The sequence below is a fragment of the Populus nigra genome, chromosome 3 (genome assembly GCF_951802175.1).
Source record: "Populus nigra chromosome 3, ddPopNigr1.1, whole genome shotgun sequence".
Lineage (NCBI taxonomy): Eukaryota > Viridiplantae > Streptophyta > Magnoliopsida > Malpighiales > Salicaceae > Populus > Populus nigra.
In genome coordinates this window covers 20,099,495-20,116,885 of record NC_084854.1, presented here as the reverse complement: position 1 = coordinate 20,116,885, position 17,391 = coordinate 20,099,495, and the positions used below count along the sequence as shown (strand labels likewise).

At 32.7% G+C, this 17,391-nt stretch overlaps 2 protein-coding genes across 2 annotated transcripts; both read left to right on the top strand.

The window, feature by feature from the left end:
- Window positions 1-7,946: 7,946 nt before the first annotated feature.
- On the top strand, window positions 7,947-10,269 carry LOC133688542 (wall-associated receptor kinase-like 20). Its single transcript, XM_062108052.1, has 3 exons — window positions 7,947-8,733; window positions 8,847-8,909; window positions 9,197-10,269. The coding sequence occupies exons 1-3, from the start codon at window positions 7,947-7,949 to the stop codon at window positions 10,267-10,269; spliced, it is 1,923 nt and encodes a 640-aa protein (XP_061964036.1).
- Window positions 10,270-14,905: 4,636 nt separating this feature from the next.
- LOC133688301 (mannose-1-phosphate guanylyltransferase 1-like) lies at window positions 14,906-17,363 on the top strand. The gene is made up of 5 exons (XM_062107737.1): window positions 14,906-15,205; window positions 15,448-15,590; window positions 15,931-15,993; window positions 16,111-16,350; window positions 16,431-17,363. The coding sequence occupies exons 2-5, from the start codon at window positions 15,480-15,482 to the stop codon at window positions 17,100-17,102; spliced, it is 1,086 nt and encodes a 361-aa protein (XP_061963721.1). The 5' UTR covers window positions 14,906-15,205; window positions 15,448-15,479; the 3' UTR covers window positions 17,103-17,363.
- Window positions 17,364-17,391: the final 28 nt, after the last annotated feature.

The following is a 17,391-nucleotide window of genomic DNA, read 5'->3' as shown; positions in this document are numbered from 1 at the left end:
TAATAAGCGTGTGGAAAACCGAAGGGGCCGCACGGCTTTGTGTTATTAGTGAAAAAAGATGTGGGCATGTGAAAAACCAAAGGGGCACACATGCTTTGTATTAATCAATTACCGATTATGTAATTATTGAATTGCAATATATGTTTGGAAAGGGTTTATGTTTCTGAATCGTAATGTTTCAGAGACGTCAATCACTTTATGTTCGACATAAGTACTTCAATCTACCTTCGTGTTGAAAAATAAAAAACAAATTCGACTCTCTCGAGTCTCGAATTTAATGGCATGCAGCCAAGAAAAAAACGATATCGTGATAGTCAATATGTTTTTTATATGGCAGGAGCCTAGCCGGCCCAGCTGGCTGGTTCTTCATCATCCATCACGATTGAAAACCACGGCTGCCACCAAGTCCGAATATTTTCCTGATCTTAATTAATACCTAATAGACAGCAGCTACAGATAACCGATGAACAAAAAGGAAGGATCCTGGAGAGTAATAACCCTCCCCATTACGTTATAATTATAATTGAGAAAATTGGAGGCACCCCTTTTGCAGTTTTAACCTGTTTCACTGAGTACTAGTAACTCACAGATGCTGAACCAAATGTGCTGTGGACATGGACAGATTAAGTAGTAGTTTACTATTTAAGGATATGAAAGACATAATCGATCTTAAGATTAATTATCTGAAGAAGAAGTTAATTTTGATTATTTTGTATAATCAATGACATATATATTTTTATATATTTATTATCCATTTCATTAGAGGAATATTCTTAAGATTATTTGAGAAAAAAGTTAATTGTGATTGATATTGTCCATAAACATCCTTTTCATCAAAGAAAAAAATAGTAATTTTGATTAAATAGTAGCTTATTATTTAAGGGTATGAAATATCCATTCTTAACATTATCTAAAAAAGTTTGATTAATATATAATCCAAGAACATCCCTATAAATCGAATGAAAATAAAAGGTGGGAATCATATTTTATATATATAATCAAGGACATATTTTTATATTTCTTGTCCACCTCATTAGAAGGTCTAATAATTTTTTAAGAATGGTAGTTACTGTTTCAACATTATAAATTATTTTTAAAAAAGTAGCTTTCCAATATTAAATTATGTTTCTGGAAGCTTTCTAAGATTTTATCCGGAATGGTTAAAATGTGTAAAAGTTGCTGCAAAATGGGTTTTGCCGGCAGTGGAACTGTGCAAAATCGGGTGGAGCAACTGGGAGAGGTGGTGCAGAAAACTGCGGGTCTTCTATAAGGATATTACAACAAAAAAAAAGGTTAAAAAACCTCGGTATTTTATTTTCACTGCAAACGCTCATAATTTATTACATAATAATAATTTTTTTTAACCATTCAAAGTTACCCTTAAAAGTTATTTTCATTTAATTACTCTAAGATATTTTTTGTTTTTAACTTTATTTAAAAAATTAGATTGACTAAATTGCTCCAAAAACCAAATTTCCTCAGTAATTTAAGTTAAAAATAATTTTAATCAAACAAAATTAATTTAAATTAATTTACAAAAACCAAACATAATTTAAATGAATTTGATAGGATGACTGGTTGGATCTGACAACAATCTATGCGTACTCTCTCCCTTTCTTCGATCCACTGGTTAGATATAAACTATTGTTCACTGATGAAACCCAAGACTAACTCCTGAGGAAGAGTTGTTCTGTTCTCCATCTAACTAATGATAAATATTAAATGGACACGTGCCAGTTATTTATTTTTAGATTTGAACAAAATAAATTTTTAACAGAAAAATATAAGACAAGTACACAGGATTTGGTCAGCAAATTTGAAAGAGTTCAGTGACGGAGAAACCATGGATCAACCATTATTTCACCAAATGCTTGAAGTCTGTGAAATGTCAATAGAAATTATATTAGACTTTGAACCAAAAAAAAATTATATTACATACTAGCTTGGGATATATCTTGCCTGGAGCATTACTTTGTTTTTCATTTGAAGTCTGACGAACAATAGTGATGTTGTAACTTCGGAGTTGTTTTTAATTTTTTAAAACTTTCAACTAGAGGACTCTAAAGTGGATTACTAGATAAGTGGCTGCGCTTTACTATGAACTAAGTTGATTTCTTTGGTAACTTAAAAACAAGATGTTAAAGCGCTATTAAGATGTTTTCAAGCAAAAAAATAAATAAATTATAACCCGAGTTATAGAACTTAATGTCAATGGACAAAGAGAAATTAAAGAATGAAAAAAAAAGCTTCGACCTAATCTGAATTGGTATCGCAAACTTATAACCTATATCGTAAGGTCGAGATATCCTCATAAAAAGTATATAGAAAAAAAATAATGTTTAATAAAATAAAAGGAGAAGGCAAAAATCAAGAAAGAAAATAGACGTACAAAAAATTAAAAAAGAAGACTAATGTCAACTCAAGCTTACATCTCATACTCATGATCCGGGTCATGAGACGAGGTTAATCGCATTAAAAAAAAATCCTAATCCTCAACAATCAAATGCTATAGGTTGAAAGTCAAAAAAGAAAAACAATTTTTAAAAAGGCAATTAAAAAAATAAGAAACAAGTTTGACATAAAAATTTAAGTAATAATAATAAAATGATGTAAAAGCTTTGAGTTAGTTTGAGCTAGCATGACAAATATATGACCCAAACCAAAAGGTCAGGATATCATCTCTTTAATAAACCCAATGTTTAATGATGAAATTAAAAATAAAATCGGTGAAAAAAAAAGACATAATATTGATTCAGGATAAAATCTCATACTCATTACCTAAGTCATAAGATAAGGATCACTATAGAAAGAAATTAAAGAAGTTCAATTCTAAGTAAATCAAATATTAAAAGATGAAATTAAAAAAAAAAAACCAATTTAAAAAAAAAGAAACTAAGGAAAAAAACTTAAAAGATTAAGAGTCAAATCTCACATAAAAATTAAACTAAATAAGAGGATAAGGTATGGAGTTGAAATATGTTTTTTTTTTAACAATAATTAAAAAAATAAAGATCAAATTTGATATAAACACTAAACAGAACAAAATGCTAAGGGATAAATTGAAAAAAAAAACGGATTCAAATCATATAAAAAGCAATCAAAATAATGAGAACCACAATTGAAATAAAAAGAAAATGAAGGACAACTGTTAATTTTAGCTAGGCTAGCATGTTTTCCAAAGGAAAGAAAGAGAAAAAGATGGAGGAGAAAAAAATTCAATTGTCGCCTAACCACCGCGATATGGTTTACGCATGTCGCCACTGTGAATACGCTTCCCAATGCCAGTAGCTTTTTCTCTTTATTTTTTTTTAAATTTTGATTTATGAAAATACCTAAGTGTCCCTGACCCCATATGATATTAACAAAAAAAAGTATAAAAAAAAGACCAAAAAGCCTCTTAATATTAGCTATAATTTTTTTTTCCTTAAAGAGTATTTTAGTACTTACACTGTGCTAAGAAGGACAAAAATTAAAAAATGCCCCTGTCCAAATAGCTAAAGAAATTCAACTTTTTAGGGTTTTCAGACATTACACTATGGAAAAAAAATGTTAAAAGATTTTTCTACCCCCATTCAATCTTGCAATAGCAAATGTGTCCCATAAAAAAACTCATATTACCCTTTGGATCATGTTATAAGATTTAAATTTATGAAGGGAAAAATGCTAATTTCATTGTGTAAGTTCACAAATGAACTATGAGAGTCTATAGTGAAACATTAATCAAGTTTATTTTTTTTTATGTTAAGAAAATGTTTGGAAGAACTTATCGATGATGATGATTGTTATGTTGACAACAATAAAAGAAGTACATCAAGTACAAAACAACATATAATTTTATTGAATAGAATTATCATACCAAAACTTTCTAATTCAAGATTTTATTGTTAAATATTTTCTCTTCAAGTAGTCTTAAAAATACAAATTAAATAACTCTATTTATACTATTTCTAAGCCTAAATTGAATAAAAAGAATTTCTTAAAGTAAAAAAAAAGGAAAAAAATTAGGAAAAATAAAATTCCTAAACTAAATAGTAAGAATAAAAACACAATAAACCAAAATATTTTTCTAAACTAAATAGAAATAAAAAAAACTAAGGAAACAAATATCTTCATTTAAAATCCTTTTACAGAAGTCTTTTTGATTAGAAGAACTTATTCTTAAGTTCAAACCTCTTTTCCTTATTTGCTTCAGATATATAATAATTTGAGATATCAATTTCAATCCCTTCATGTTACTATTTGTGTAAGAAATAATAATTGATGAATTACTTCTCTTCCATTGATTTCTAGAGTTATGAATTAAAAACCTTAAACTTGCTTCATCAACATATGTTGTATCCATATAGTCCTAGAACAAACCTATATTTGTGATAATAGTAAGCTTGTAATTAGAAGGATCAATATATCCTAAATCAATAAAAAAAAAAAATTATTTGAGCACCTTTTATATATTGTTCTTGCATTCAACCTTTAACTTATTACGTAACTGCACTATTAATGACATCATCACAACTATTATTTTCATTGTTTATGTTACTATTATCAACATATATAATAATAATCATTGAAATAAATATAATAAATTGGTGGAGAATATCAATTAACATCTATCTTATCATAGACATCTATCCCGTCATAAATGAGATCATCAAAATTAATCCACTATAGATGACATCATCACTACTATTATTGCCATTATTTATATTATCATTATCAACATATATCATCATCATCATCATCAAAATAAATATAATAAATTGGTGAAGAAATCAATTCACATTTATCTCATCATAAATATAATCACTAAAATATCTATGATATTCATCTCAATCAAGAAGTTGTCTCCTTTGTTCTTGCCTCTATAGTGGTTCTCAAAACTGTTCATGGATGATCACTCTTCTCTCAATCCTCAATTTTATCTTTTTAATCTTTGTCGATTAACAAGATAATTCTTCAACGTACCTCTGTAATTTTACCATCGATAAGTAATAGGTCAATTTCACAATTTATCTTTGAGTGGTTTCTATCACTAGTTCCTGAATGTTTCTTTCCTGATAGGGAATCGTCTTATCCCCTTCTACATGAGCACATCATATTTTGCGACTATCTCTTCCAACCATGGTTATTCAATAACACACAGTAACTAGCCATCAAGAATAGTTTGGCTCTTATACTAATTAATGTAGATAGAAACAACACGAGAAAGATATCAAACACAAAACAGCATAGAATTCTGCTGAATAGCGTCATCACACAAAACTTTAATTCAAAATTTTATTAGTGAATATTTTCTTTTCAAGTACTTTTTAAAAATACAAATTAAACAATCCTATTTATACTAGTATTGTGTCTAAAATGAATAAGAAAAAAAGAATAAAAATATAAGATTTCTAAACTAAATAGTAAAACTTAAAACTTAAAACTAATTTTCTAAGCTAAATAAGAATTAAAACAATTAGGAAAACAAATAACTCATCTAAAAACTCTCCTGCATAAATCAGTCGTGCGCTTAAATTAAGAGGTTATATAGCTAGTAACTATTTAGGAATGAAAGATTAGAATTAGAGTTCGGATTTTTAGTTTAGTCACAACAGAGGATTCAGGCTCAAGTCATTATATAGGATCCAGTGATAGACCTACAGTATAGGCCAATTTTGTTAGGGAAAAAAAATTAAAGTCTAATTTTGTTGGGGAAAAAAAATTCAAGTATAGTAGAACACATCTCACTTATATATTATATTATAGCACTATCTTGAAAGAGAAAGTTTATGGAATCAGATTACAGTAATTTTAATAAATATATTTATATTAATATAAGGTTAGTACTTATAGGGATCGATTTACGGTTGTTTGTAATTTTAATAATAGTTATTTTTAAAAATATTTTTTATTTTAAAATATTTTAAAATAATATTTTTTATTTTTTAAAAAATATTTTTAACATCAATAAATAATCTGAAAATATAAAAAATTTAATTTTAAATAATTTTTTTTAAAATTTTATAAAATATTATTTGAAGTACAATTCCAAATAATATGTTAAAAGATACCAACATCATTAATGTCTTACACGCTTTCACTTAGATTGAGGAGCTAAAATGATTATTTAAATTTAGACTTTAAAACTAATTTCAATAATTTTTCGTGACCCTCTTAGGCATCAAAAGACAAACTCAAAATCATAAGAGCATTTCTATAAGTTGTAGCAAAAGTGTGGATGCGCGATGAATCATCTAGGTAGATTAATTTTTAAGTTCCAAAAAAGATATGCACACAAGATCGTGGGGATTTGGTTGATATGCGAAAGATATCCTCCTATCGAGTTCATAATCTTTTTCGATGGAATATCAATATATGGTGAAACCTGAAAGAAGACAAAATAAAAACTTGGTTACTCAGATTTTTGTAAGACCCCATCTGCGGGAATTAAAAATAGATAGGAAAGTAATGTATTGAACATTTAATTTAAGATTTTGAAGACTTTTTGCTTACTTTTTTAGATGGTGGATCCTTCCTTTTTGGGGAGCCAAAAGCCTGGCTGAATTCTGAACTCTCCTCTTAGTTCAGAAACTATCACTCTCAACGTACAAGCATTTTCTGCAATTTGAATTCCTTGGTTTCTATGTGAACGGCATTCATCTTCTAGATTTGAAAATTGTTTTACTAATAGGAAGATATACAAGAAGATTATCAGATTCAGATTGAAATCGCACGAGAGGAGCCTACTGAGCTACACACGAGGCTTGTAGCTCAGTGGTCTTGGCAGGCTTTGCCATGCCTGAGTGCTCTGGTTCGAGCCCTCGTATGTACCAGCACATGAGGGTTTAACTGTTATGGTCAATTCGTGTGACTTGTTCCGCCCCCGTCCCGGGTTCGACCCTCTATGTGTACGCCTGTCACCCCCGCGGTGCCTTACCTGCTCCTGGGCTTGCAGGATGTCCAGCGGGCCGTGGGGAATAGTCGTGGTGCGCGTAAGCTGGCCCGGACACCCCACGTAAATAAAAAAAAAATGTGGAAAGCTGATATTATTAGCAGGATGCAGAAGTTATTATTACTTGGCCACTACTGTTCAATCGACCTTGAAGTCCTTCCGGGCGCAATGATCAGGACACATATGGCTGCTGTCTTCCTCAGGACCTAATTTATGTTAGATCACTGTCCTTTCCAACAGGATAGGAAGCTTTTTCGTACTGTTGACGCATCAACTGCCATTGAGAAAGGAACCAGTATGAAGTGAAACCAATGAAATTTGCTCACTTTGGAATTGTTGATTAGGGAACAGCAACATGGGATGATAAACAAGATTAGTTTAATTACTTTGGATCTCGAAACCATGAGCCGACATGGAAAACAACTCATGCAAAGGACGTAATAACACTTGAATATCAAACACAATTTATTCCACCGATGTTGAAACAAGATTACTGATTGAGAACCGTTCGAGATTAATTCCACTCATGATTTCGACACAAGCCAATGCATGCTCACTGTAAATTTCCATGAGTTATATTATATATATATGAGCTGTGAGGTGGGTATATGCATGTGCCTCCTTCTTTAACAAGGGAGTGATCCTCAAGCACGACAATCACCATTTTCGTTTCTAAGACATTGAACTAATTACATATCTTCCTAAGAAAATGCTACCCATTTTGAGAAAACCTCAACTAGCATTGTACAACGCATGAACTTGGACAGATGTCCCCTGTTTTGCGCATTTCGAATAAAGTCACTCTTGGGTCTTAATTAATTGAAAGACAAAATTGTCCATCCCTCGTATCCAATCAGGAAAGAGGACTAGCTTGACCAGTTGTGTCTTTACACTATCACAAGTCCTATTCAGTATATTAGAATATCGAAACATGTAGTAGGAGTGTGTACCATAGTTTATTATCAGGCTTTGCCTCCCTAATGTGCTTTCTGCATCTATAGACCAAGGCTTGTCGATGGAGAAGAGCATCCTATCAATGTTGATTCTTATGGTTACACTGTTATCATGTTCCTGGAGTGGCACAGCCCTGCAGCATTGTGGGAATTGTGGCCTTACTCCGGTGCCATTTCCACTAAGCACTGGGCCAGATTGTGGCAACCAACAGTACAAGCTCAGGTGTTCTTTTGGAAAATTATGGTTCGATGCTCTAAATGAATCATCCTACTTGATCGCGTCCATTAACCCAGTACTCCGACAGATAGTTATTAGACCTGCAAGCCTAGCAAACAAGACTTGCATCTCGAGTGATTTTCATAGCCAAGGAATCCAGCTCAATCAAAATCTTCCCTTTAGCATCACTAATAGTAACACAATCTTGTTGCTTAATTGTAAAACTGAAATTTTGCACTTGAAACCACCCATAGATTGTGCACCTGGTAGCATTTGTCATAACTATATTCAAGGGAACGCTGCAGCCTGCGCTAGTGCACCATTGTGTTGTACATTCAAGTCTAGTACAGGCTTACAGAGTGCATATATGATTAAGGTCTATGATGGAGGGTGTGCAGCATATCAGAGCTTTGTCAACTTGGATGTTAAGAAGGTGGGAATGATCAAGAAATGGCCTGAGCCTGGTGTAGAGATCGAATGGGCGTTGCCAGAGGAGCCAATTTGCAAGATCCCAGTAGACTGCAAGGACTTACTGTACTCAAAATGTCTGCCTGATCCAATCAGCTTAGGACAGAAAAGGTGCTTCTGTGATGCTGGGTTTAAATGGGACCCCATCAACGGATTGTGTCAAAGTGAGTTTAATCTTTAAATTTTCTGACCGTTCTTGTTTTGCTTTTCTTCAAAAACTAAAGGGTGTTTTCCAGTCAATCTCACTCTTACCATTTATAATCTTCTCCTTTCGTAGATTTGAAGTGTCTTCCTGGAAAAGTTTGCAAAAAAAGAAAGAAAAAGACAGTGGTCTTTGCAGGTACGTTATAGCTCCCATTAAGTGAGTACTAATCTTAGTTTTTTTATAAAAAAAAATCAGAATTAAGCTGCACGCACAACCTCCAAATCAAGTTTTTGCTTTAGCAGTTTTGCTCCACAGTGTTTGCATGTCAAATACGAGCATTATCTCATAGAGTAGTTGAATATTTCATATAATGGTGTAAATATATTAAGTAACAACAATGATTTCTTTTCATTTATATGAATAAGTAACCGCAATGATATTTTCCTCGTTGGTTGATTGGTTTGTCTTTTAAATCATTTCAGGTGCAGCCGTTGGAGCGGTTGCAGTCCTAGTCATGGTCCTAGGTGGTGGTCTATTCCTCAAGAAGCAAAATCGGTCAAAAAGAGCACAAAAGAATTTGATAAAAGAGCGAAAAGAGATGTTAAATGCCAAACATAGTGGAAAATCAGCCAGAATCTTTACAGGCAAGGAGATAACAAAAGCAACCAACAATTTCTCCAAAGACAACCTCATCGGTGCAGGTGGCTTTGGTGAGGTCTTCAAGGGCATTCTTGATGATGGAACTGTAACAGCTATCAAGCGAGCCAAGCTTGGAAACACCAAAGGCATCGATCAAGTTATTAACGAGGTTCGAATTCTTTGCCAGGTCAATCACAGAAGCCTTGTAAGACTCCTGGGTTGTTGTGTCGAGCTTGAGCAACCTATCATGATTTATGAGTATATCCCTAATGGAACCCTCTTTGATCACCTTCACAGTCACCATTCTGGCAAGTGGACTTCACTCAGCTGGCAACTAAGGCTCCGCATTGCATATCAAACTGCAGAAGGTCTAACCTATCTTCACTCTGCAGCTGTGCCTCCCATTTACCATCGTGATGTGAAGTCCAGCAACATTTTACTTGATGAAAGACTCAATGCCAAAGTTTCTGACTTCGGGCTTTCTAGGCTGGTGGAGGCAAGTGAAAACAATGATAGCCATATCTTCACTTGTGCTCAGGGGACCCTTGGTTATCTTGACCCAGAATATTACCGTAACTTTCAGCTTACTGATAAAAGTGATGTTTATAGCTTTGGAGTTGTTCTACTGGAGGTATTGACATCAAAGAAGGCTATTGATTTTAACCGAGAAGAAGAAAATGTGAACTTGGTGGTGTATATAAAGAACGTGATTGAGGAAGATAGACTGATGGAAGTCATTGATCCAGTGCTTAAGGAAGGTGCTAGCAAGCTGGAACTGGAAACAATGAAAGCATTGGGATCCCTGGCAGCAGCTTGTTTGCATGACAAGAGGCAGAATCGACCTTCAATGAAAGAAGTTGCAGATGAGATCGAATACATCATTAGTATTACAGCAGGAAAGGTGTCTAAAACCTAGCTAGTTGTATGAGTTAGTATAGCCAATCAATAAGCGCTTCAAAGAATTTTGGTATTGGTGGCTTGTTTAACTGCAGAAAAATCCTCCTTATTTCAGTACGTAATAGCAAAGCAGAATTTGTGCCATAGGGTTCTATTCTCTTCATCTCTTGGAAAATCCCTCTTCTTTTTTTTGTAATTGTCTGTCTTACATCCAAGAAATAAGCATAAATCACCCTGTTATTCTCCAGATTTGACCCAGCTACTCCCAAGATCACCATGTCTGTACGTGCACCTAAGATTTTACTGATAAAATCGTAGCTCTTTCATCTCTTTTCTCAATTATTTTATAAACGAATCTTAACCAATCAATAAAATTAGGATCAAGTTACAGAAAAAAAAAATTAACTAACAAATCAAATTAAAACTAGAATACAACTATGAAATTTAATTAATTATAAGTTTTGATCTACAAAGCTATAATTTAATAACATAAAGACAAGATTTTGTTTTAATTTCCTTAAAACAAGATTATAAGATTTTGTTTTAATTTAATTAATATTCCTGATATTCAAATAAATTAGATTATTATTTATATAAGAAAATAAATTTGAAAACTAATTATAAGATTTTTTAAAAAAATTAAAAAAAAAACACAATTCAAGCTATAAACTCGACTTGGTCGAATAAGTTAGTTTAAATCAAATTTATAACAACTCAGTATTTTAACAACCTTATAAAGCTTGAATCCATCAAAAACATGGTGTGTGTGTGTGTCTTTCTGTCCATTTCTTCTTGGTCTTTGGTTGATATTTGGACCATAGGACTTCTCCTTCCAAAAAACCTTGTTTTTATAGGTTTTAGTTATCTTTCCATTTGCCTTTAATGTCAATTACCTTCCATTTGATATCTTCGGGGTTGAGGCATTTTACATTGTTGAGGCACACTCCTCCTCACAAAATTGTTGTTGATGAATGAGGGTCTAACATTTCTTCTATCATCATTCTTTTAATGTGGGTTTCTTCCAACTTGGTGTTTTTGAAAGTAAGGTCTTTCTTGCCTTTGCTATTGATTCCTTCTTTTTAAGTTGCCTCTCAATTGTCGATTATGGAATTGAGGTTATGCTTGCCCATGACTTATGTTCCTTCTTTGTTGGAACCTTTTTATTACTCCTTCATTCCTAGAATTCCCGAAAGAAGTATTTTTAAGTACTCTTTTAACATTTAGTCTTTATTTGTTAGGCATTGTACCTTTCGATATCCACATCATATTTTAGAAAAATTATTTTTATTTAATCTATATTTATACGATAAATAGCCTTTCTTGTTGCAAAAATAACATATAGAAAAACAATTATACATTATAGATTGATTAACATGCACATTGGATTTTTGTTTTTCTACATAATTGAAACCTAAACCACTTTTGTGTAGGCTCTTGTTTTGTCCTCCTAACAAAACATCCAAGTTATCTCTGTCTTGAGTAAACTTTGCTAAAGTTGAAGTGATGTCTTCAAATTGTTTTCTAAAAGTATCATTTTTATTTTTCAAATCATCTAATGATGAGAAACAGCTAGCAATATTATATAATGATTTGTTTACTTATGTTAATCCATCATGTTTTCAAACAAATTTTTATTTTTATTTTTTAAATTTTTGTGCATCCTTTCCAAGTTTTTATTAGTGTTTCTATACATCTTGTTCTTTTTATGTAAGGTTTCACATAAGGTAATCAAGTCATCAAAATTCATATCAGCATCTTCATTTTGTTCAATGGAGTTTGAGCTAAGTGAGTCTATATTATCTTCTTCATATACTATTGTCCTAAGAAATTTAAGGTCACCAAAGTCTATGATCTTTAACACTAAGAAGTTAAGTTATATAGCAAGAACATAAGCTCTAATATCAATTGTTGGATCCTTGAGGGATAGCCTAGGTGAACCAAAAAGGAGGGTGAATTAAGTATGAAAGGCTATCCCTTAAGGTTTCAATAGTTAAATCATTAAATAGCTTTTAATTGAACCTGGTTGTAAAAAAACAAAATTAAAAGACAAAAGCATCATTGGACGCTAGCAAAAGTTTGTTTTTGCTTTAAAGGGTAATTAAGTTATTTCACTGTAAAAAATATAAGAAGATTGATTCTCCCCTGATTAATTTGATAAATGCCAAATGAACCTCATAAAAAAACCATTTTGCCCCTTAATTTGCACTTCCTTAGCTAATACTAGGGCAATATCATCATTATAGTGTAGTAATCTACAGTGCAATGAGTTTTAACACACAATGTTTTACTAAGCCCTTTTAGTTTTCTTAATAATTATAAATGTCATATTTATAAGGTTTTGAATGCGAAATATGAGAGAAATTTTTTTTTAAAAAAAAAGTCTATAATAGGTGCATTTTAAAACAAATTATAAATTGCATTGCAGGATTGATATTGAAAAGTGATTATGTTCCAAAATTTATTATGCTTAGAAATGAGGGTTTTTTTAGTGTTTAGATAGAGGATGATCACATGTTCACGTTAATTTTTCTTTCTTCAGAGTTCAAGAAGTTGATGATTAGTGATAAAAGACCCAGAACCTGCAAAACAATCCTTTTTAGTAAGATTTAAGAACCCTTCATTGATAAAGTCAGTGACTTTTAATATTGACGCTAGCAAAATATTTTTTTTTCTTTAAAGGATAATTAAGTCATTTCATAGTGAAAATATGAGAAAACCGATTCTCCCATGATTAATTTGATAAATGCCAAATGAATCTCACTAAAAGACCCCCCTTAATTTGCACCCTAATTTGCACTTCATTACTGGGGCAAAATCATTATTATAGTGTAGTACTTTATAGTGCAATGAGTTTTGATACATAATGTTTTACGGAGCCCCTTAAGTTTTCTTAATAATTATAATTGTCATATTATAGAGTTTTGAACGCGAAATATGAGAGAAAATTTAAAAAAAAAACTCCTATAATAAGTGCATTTAAAAACAAGTTATAAATTGCATTGCAAGATTGACATTAGAAAGTGATGATGTTCAAAATCTATTATGCTCATAAATGAGAATTTTTTGAGTGTTTTAGATAGAGGATTATCACACGTTCACGTTAATGTTCCTTTCTTCAGAGTTCAAGAAATTGATGATTAGTGATAAAAGACTCGGAACCTGCAAAATAATCCTTTTGATGAGATTTAGGAACCTTTTATTGATAAAGTCGGTGACTTTTAATAAAAAATTGTAAAATTTGAGAGAATGAACTTTAAATTCTTAAGAATAAAAGTGTTTTTCCTTAATTATATATGATAAATATTCTATAAAATAAGAGCATGAATAAAAAATTAGAAAAGTATGAACCTTTTACCTGAATAGTTCAAATGGTATATATAACTTCTAAACTTTGTCATGGTACTTGAATGAAAGGGTTGAAGTATTATTTCTTCCTGATAGCATTATCAAGGGATAGATATCTCTTACATAAAATTAATGTTAATGGAATTATGGTAGGCTATTTGGAGACTTTTATGCACTTATAAATATAAGGTGATGATTATTCTTGACTTTTACTATTTTATGTTAAAAAAACATGAGAATAAACAACAAATTCATATGACCCAACATGAAACCTAAAAAGATTATAAACTCTATACGTATTCAACTTAGAATGACTCCAAACTCAAGGGTCATGAGTGTAGCACCTTATTAGATCCATACACACTTGGGCTCAGCACGTAACTGAACTCAAGGCATTAAGGTTCGGCATCTTACTAGATCCATAAGCAATTGGGCTTCGCGCAAAGCTGAACACAATGATGTTGAGTTTGTCACCTTCCCAGACCCATAGGTACTTAGGCTAAACGTGTGGTATAATCCAATGATGTTTGGGTTTGGCATCATGTCAAATTCACATGTACATGGCCTCAACATATAACTAAGTTTAAGGATGTTAGGTCTGACGTCTTTTCAGACCCACATATAAGATTCAGTGCATGGCCAAATCTAAATATGTTTGGGTCTGACATATCACTAGACCTGCATGTACTTGGGCTCAGCTCATAAATGAATTCAAGGGTATTAACGCCAGACTCACATGATCTTAGACCTAGTACATAATTGAAACCAATAATGTTGGGTCTGTCATCTTACTAAACTCATATGTTCTTAGACTCAACACATAGTTGAATCTAAAAAATTTGAGTGTGATATCTTATTAAGCTCATGTGTACTTGAACTCGGCATGCAGTTAAACTCAAGGATATTGGACTTGAAAGTAAGCTAGACTCATATCATCTGGACTTAACATTCTACCAAATTTAATACACTAAGTTATTACCTTGCTTTTGGTTTTTTTTAATAATTCACTTTTAAGCAAACATATAAAAAAAAATGATGCATTAGAAAATCTTACCGAAGAGGAGGCTAAGTAACACAAAGGAAAAACTATTGGAACAAACCTAAATCAATATACAATATTGTGTTTGGATTCAGATTTTAGAATATTAGTTTAGGTGTCCTTTCTATTCTTAACTCTTAAAACTAGGATCAGTTGAGTTAGGATAAAACTCACGATACTAATTTCTCTGTTTTTTAGAACTAGAACATGAAGTGTTTAAAACAAGGTCTCTTATAACTCTTTTTTTTTTAAAAAAAGAAAAAAGAAAAATAGCTTGGCACAAAAATAATATTTTGAAAATTCTGTCGTTAAGTTAAAGAGACGAGAAAAAAAAACACAGAGGAGAAGCTAGTCGGCGACTGTCAAAAGCCTTGCTCTATGCGAACGCGATCCCGTTTCTTGATTTGGAGAAAGCAAACAGCGTCTCATTCAAGATTTCTAATTTCTCTCGCCACTGTTACCCCTTTTCTTGTACAATATATATATATAGTCTCCATAACCATCATAGCCAATCACAGCACCAGCCAGCCATTGATCTACCATTGCCAACTCTAAAGTTCGAATCAACAGAGTACGTTTTCTTCACTTCTCTCGCTTTTAGATCAATCTATAGTCCCTTTTTTTTCTTTTTTTCTTTTTATTTTGTTAAACCACATCAAGCATGTTTATTGTATTCGGGTTTTAATAAAGGAACTTGTTGTCTCTCGTTATTTTGGAGATCGAATCCATCCAAATCTTTCCTCTTGTGATATTTGTTGGTTTGAACCAATCAAATGATTCCATTTCATCCCAATTTTTATTTTGAAAATCCAGGAGAAGAGGATCTAGGTTGAGAGCTTAACAAAATGAAGGCACTCATTCTTGTTGGAGGATTTGGGACTCGTTTGAGGCCTTTAACCCTCAGTGTACCGAAGCCGCTGGTTGATTTTGCTAACAAACCCATGATACTGCATCAGGTATTACTTGATAAATTTCATATTAAGGGTTATTTAAATAGGACTTAGGAGTATCTACTTCTCTGTATCCCGAAATCCCACCCCCACGTAACTAATGAGTATGCATGTATGTATTGATTGAAATTTGATTCTTCTTTACAGAAAAAAAGTAAATTGTTACTTCAAGATTGCTTCTTGCCATTGGCTAATCTACTATTTATTAGTGAATTTACTGTTTTGAATTTCATTTTTTGAGACTGAGCAACTTCCCTGGCCATGGTTATCTATTTAATTGTTCTGTACCTGATAAGCAGTGTATGCCAGCTACGTGTAAAATGCATTTTGAATTTCTTATAAACAGATTGAAGCTCTCAAAGCAATTGGAGTCACTGAAGTGGTCTTGGCAATTAACTACCAGCCAGAGGTAACAACAACAATTCAGAGGATCACCTTTCCACTGAAATTCCATATCATATTCATGTATTAATATTACAGCTGGATTTTCTTACGATCCCCTGTAATTATGTACTTTTAAATGCAGGTTATGCTGAATTTCTTGAAAGAATACGAGAAAAGGCTTGAAATTAAGATCACCTGCTCACAAGAGACTGAGCCACTTGGCACAGCAGGTCCTTTAGCCCTAGCTAGAGATAAGCTCATTGACGATTCTGGTGCACCCTTTTTTGTCCTCAACAGTGATGTTATAAGTGAGTATCCGTTAAAACAAATGATTGAATTTCACAAAGGCCATGGAGGGGAGGCTTCCATTATGGTAACCAAGGTGAGTTGAATCTATTGTTTTGCTTTTTCCCAGGCACCAAGCCCATTCCCTATATGTTAAACCAAATTTTCATGTCACAGGTGGATGAACCATCAAAGTATGGTGTGGTGCTGATGGAAGAAACTAGCGGGAAGGTTGAGAAATTTGTTGAGAAACCAAAAATATTTGTAGGTAACAAGATCAATGCTGGAATCTACTTGTTGAACCCCTCTGTTCTTGATCGGATTGAACTGAGGCCCACCTCAATAGAGAAAGAAGTCTTCCCAAAGATTGCAGCAGAGAATAAGCTGTTTGCCATGGTCCTACCTGGGTTCTGGATGGACATTGGACAGCCAAAAGACTACGTTACAGGTCTGAGACTATACCTGGATTCTTTGCGGAAAATGTCCTCTCCAAAACTGGCCACTGGACCAAACATTGTTGGAAATGTTCTCGTTGATGAGAGTGCAGTAATTGGAGAAGGATGTCTAATCGGACCAGATGTAGCAATCGGCCCAGGTTGCATAATAGACTCGGGAGTTAGGCTTTCCCGCTGCACTGTAATGCGGGGAGTGCGAATCAAGAAGCATGCATGCATCTCTAGTAGTATCATTGGATGGCATTCCACTGTGGGGAGATGGGCTCGCATAGAGAACATGACAATCTTAGGAGAAGATGTTCATGTTGGCGATGAAGTTTACAGTAATGGGGGTGTTGTCCTGCCTCATAAGGAAATAAAGTCTAGCATTTTGAAGCCAGAAATTGTCATGTGAGCTTTGAGGTTTTTCTCCTTGTCTGTCCATAGTCATTCGTATTAACTGATAAACTGCTCACTCTGAATGAGGAAAAATGTTATTGTAGAAACTCAAACAATTGTCTTGAACCCAACAACACCCCCACCCCCCAATTGCTGCTCTTTATTTATTTTTCCTTTGTTTGGTTGATCGTATTCAACAGTGAGCGATTTTCCTGTGATGAATTTGTATCAGATGTTTGCTATAAATAACAAAATGGAAGCATTTTTGCGTTTACAATATAGTAAAACTAGACTGCCTATCAAGC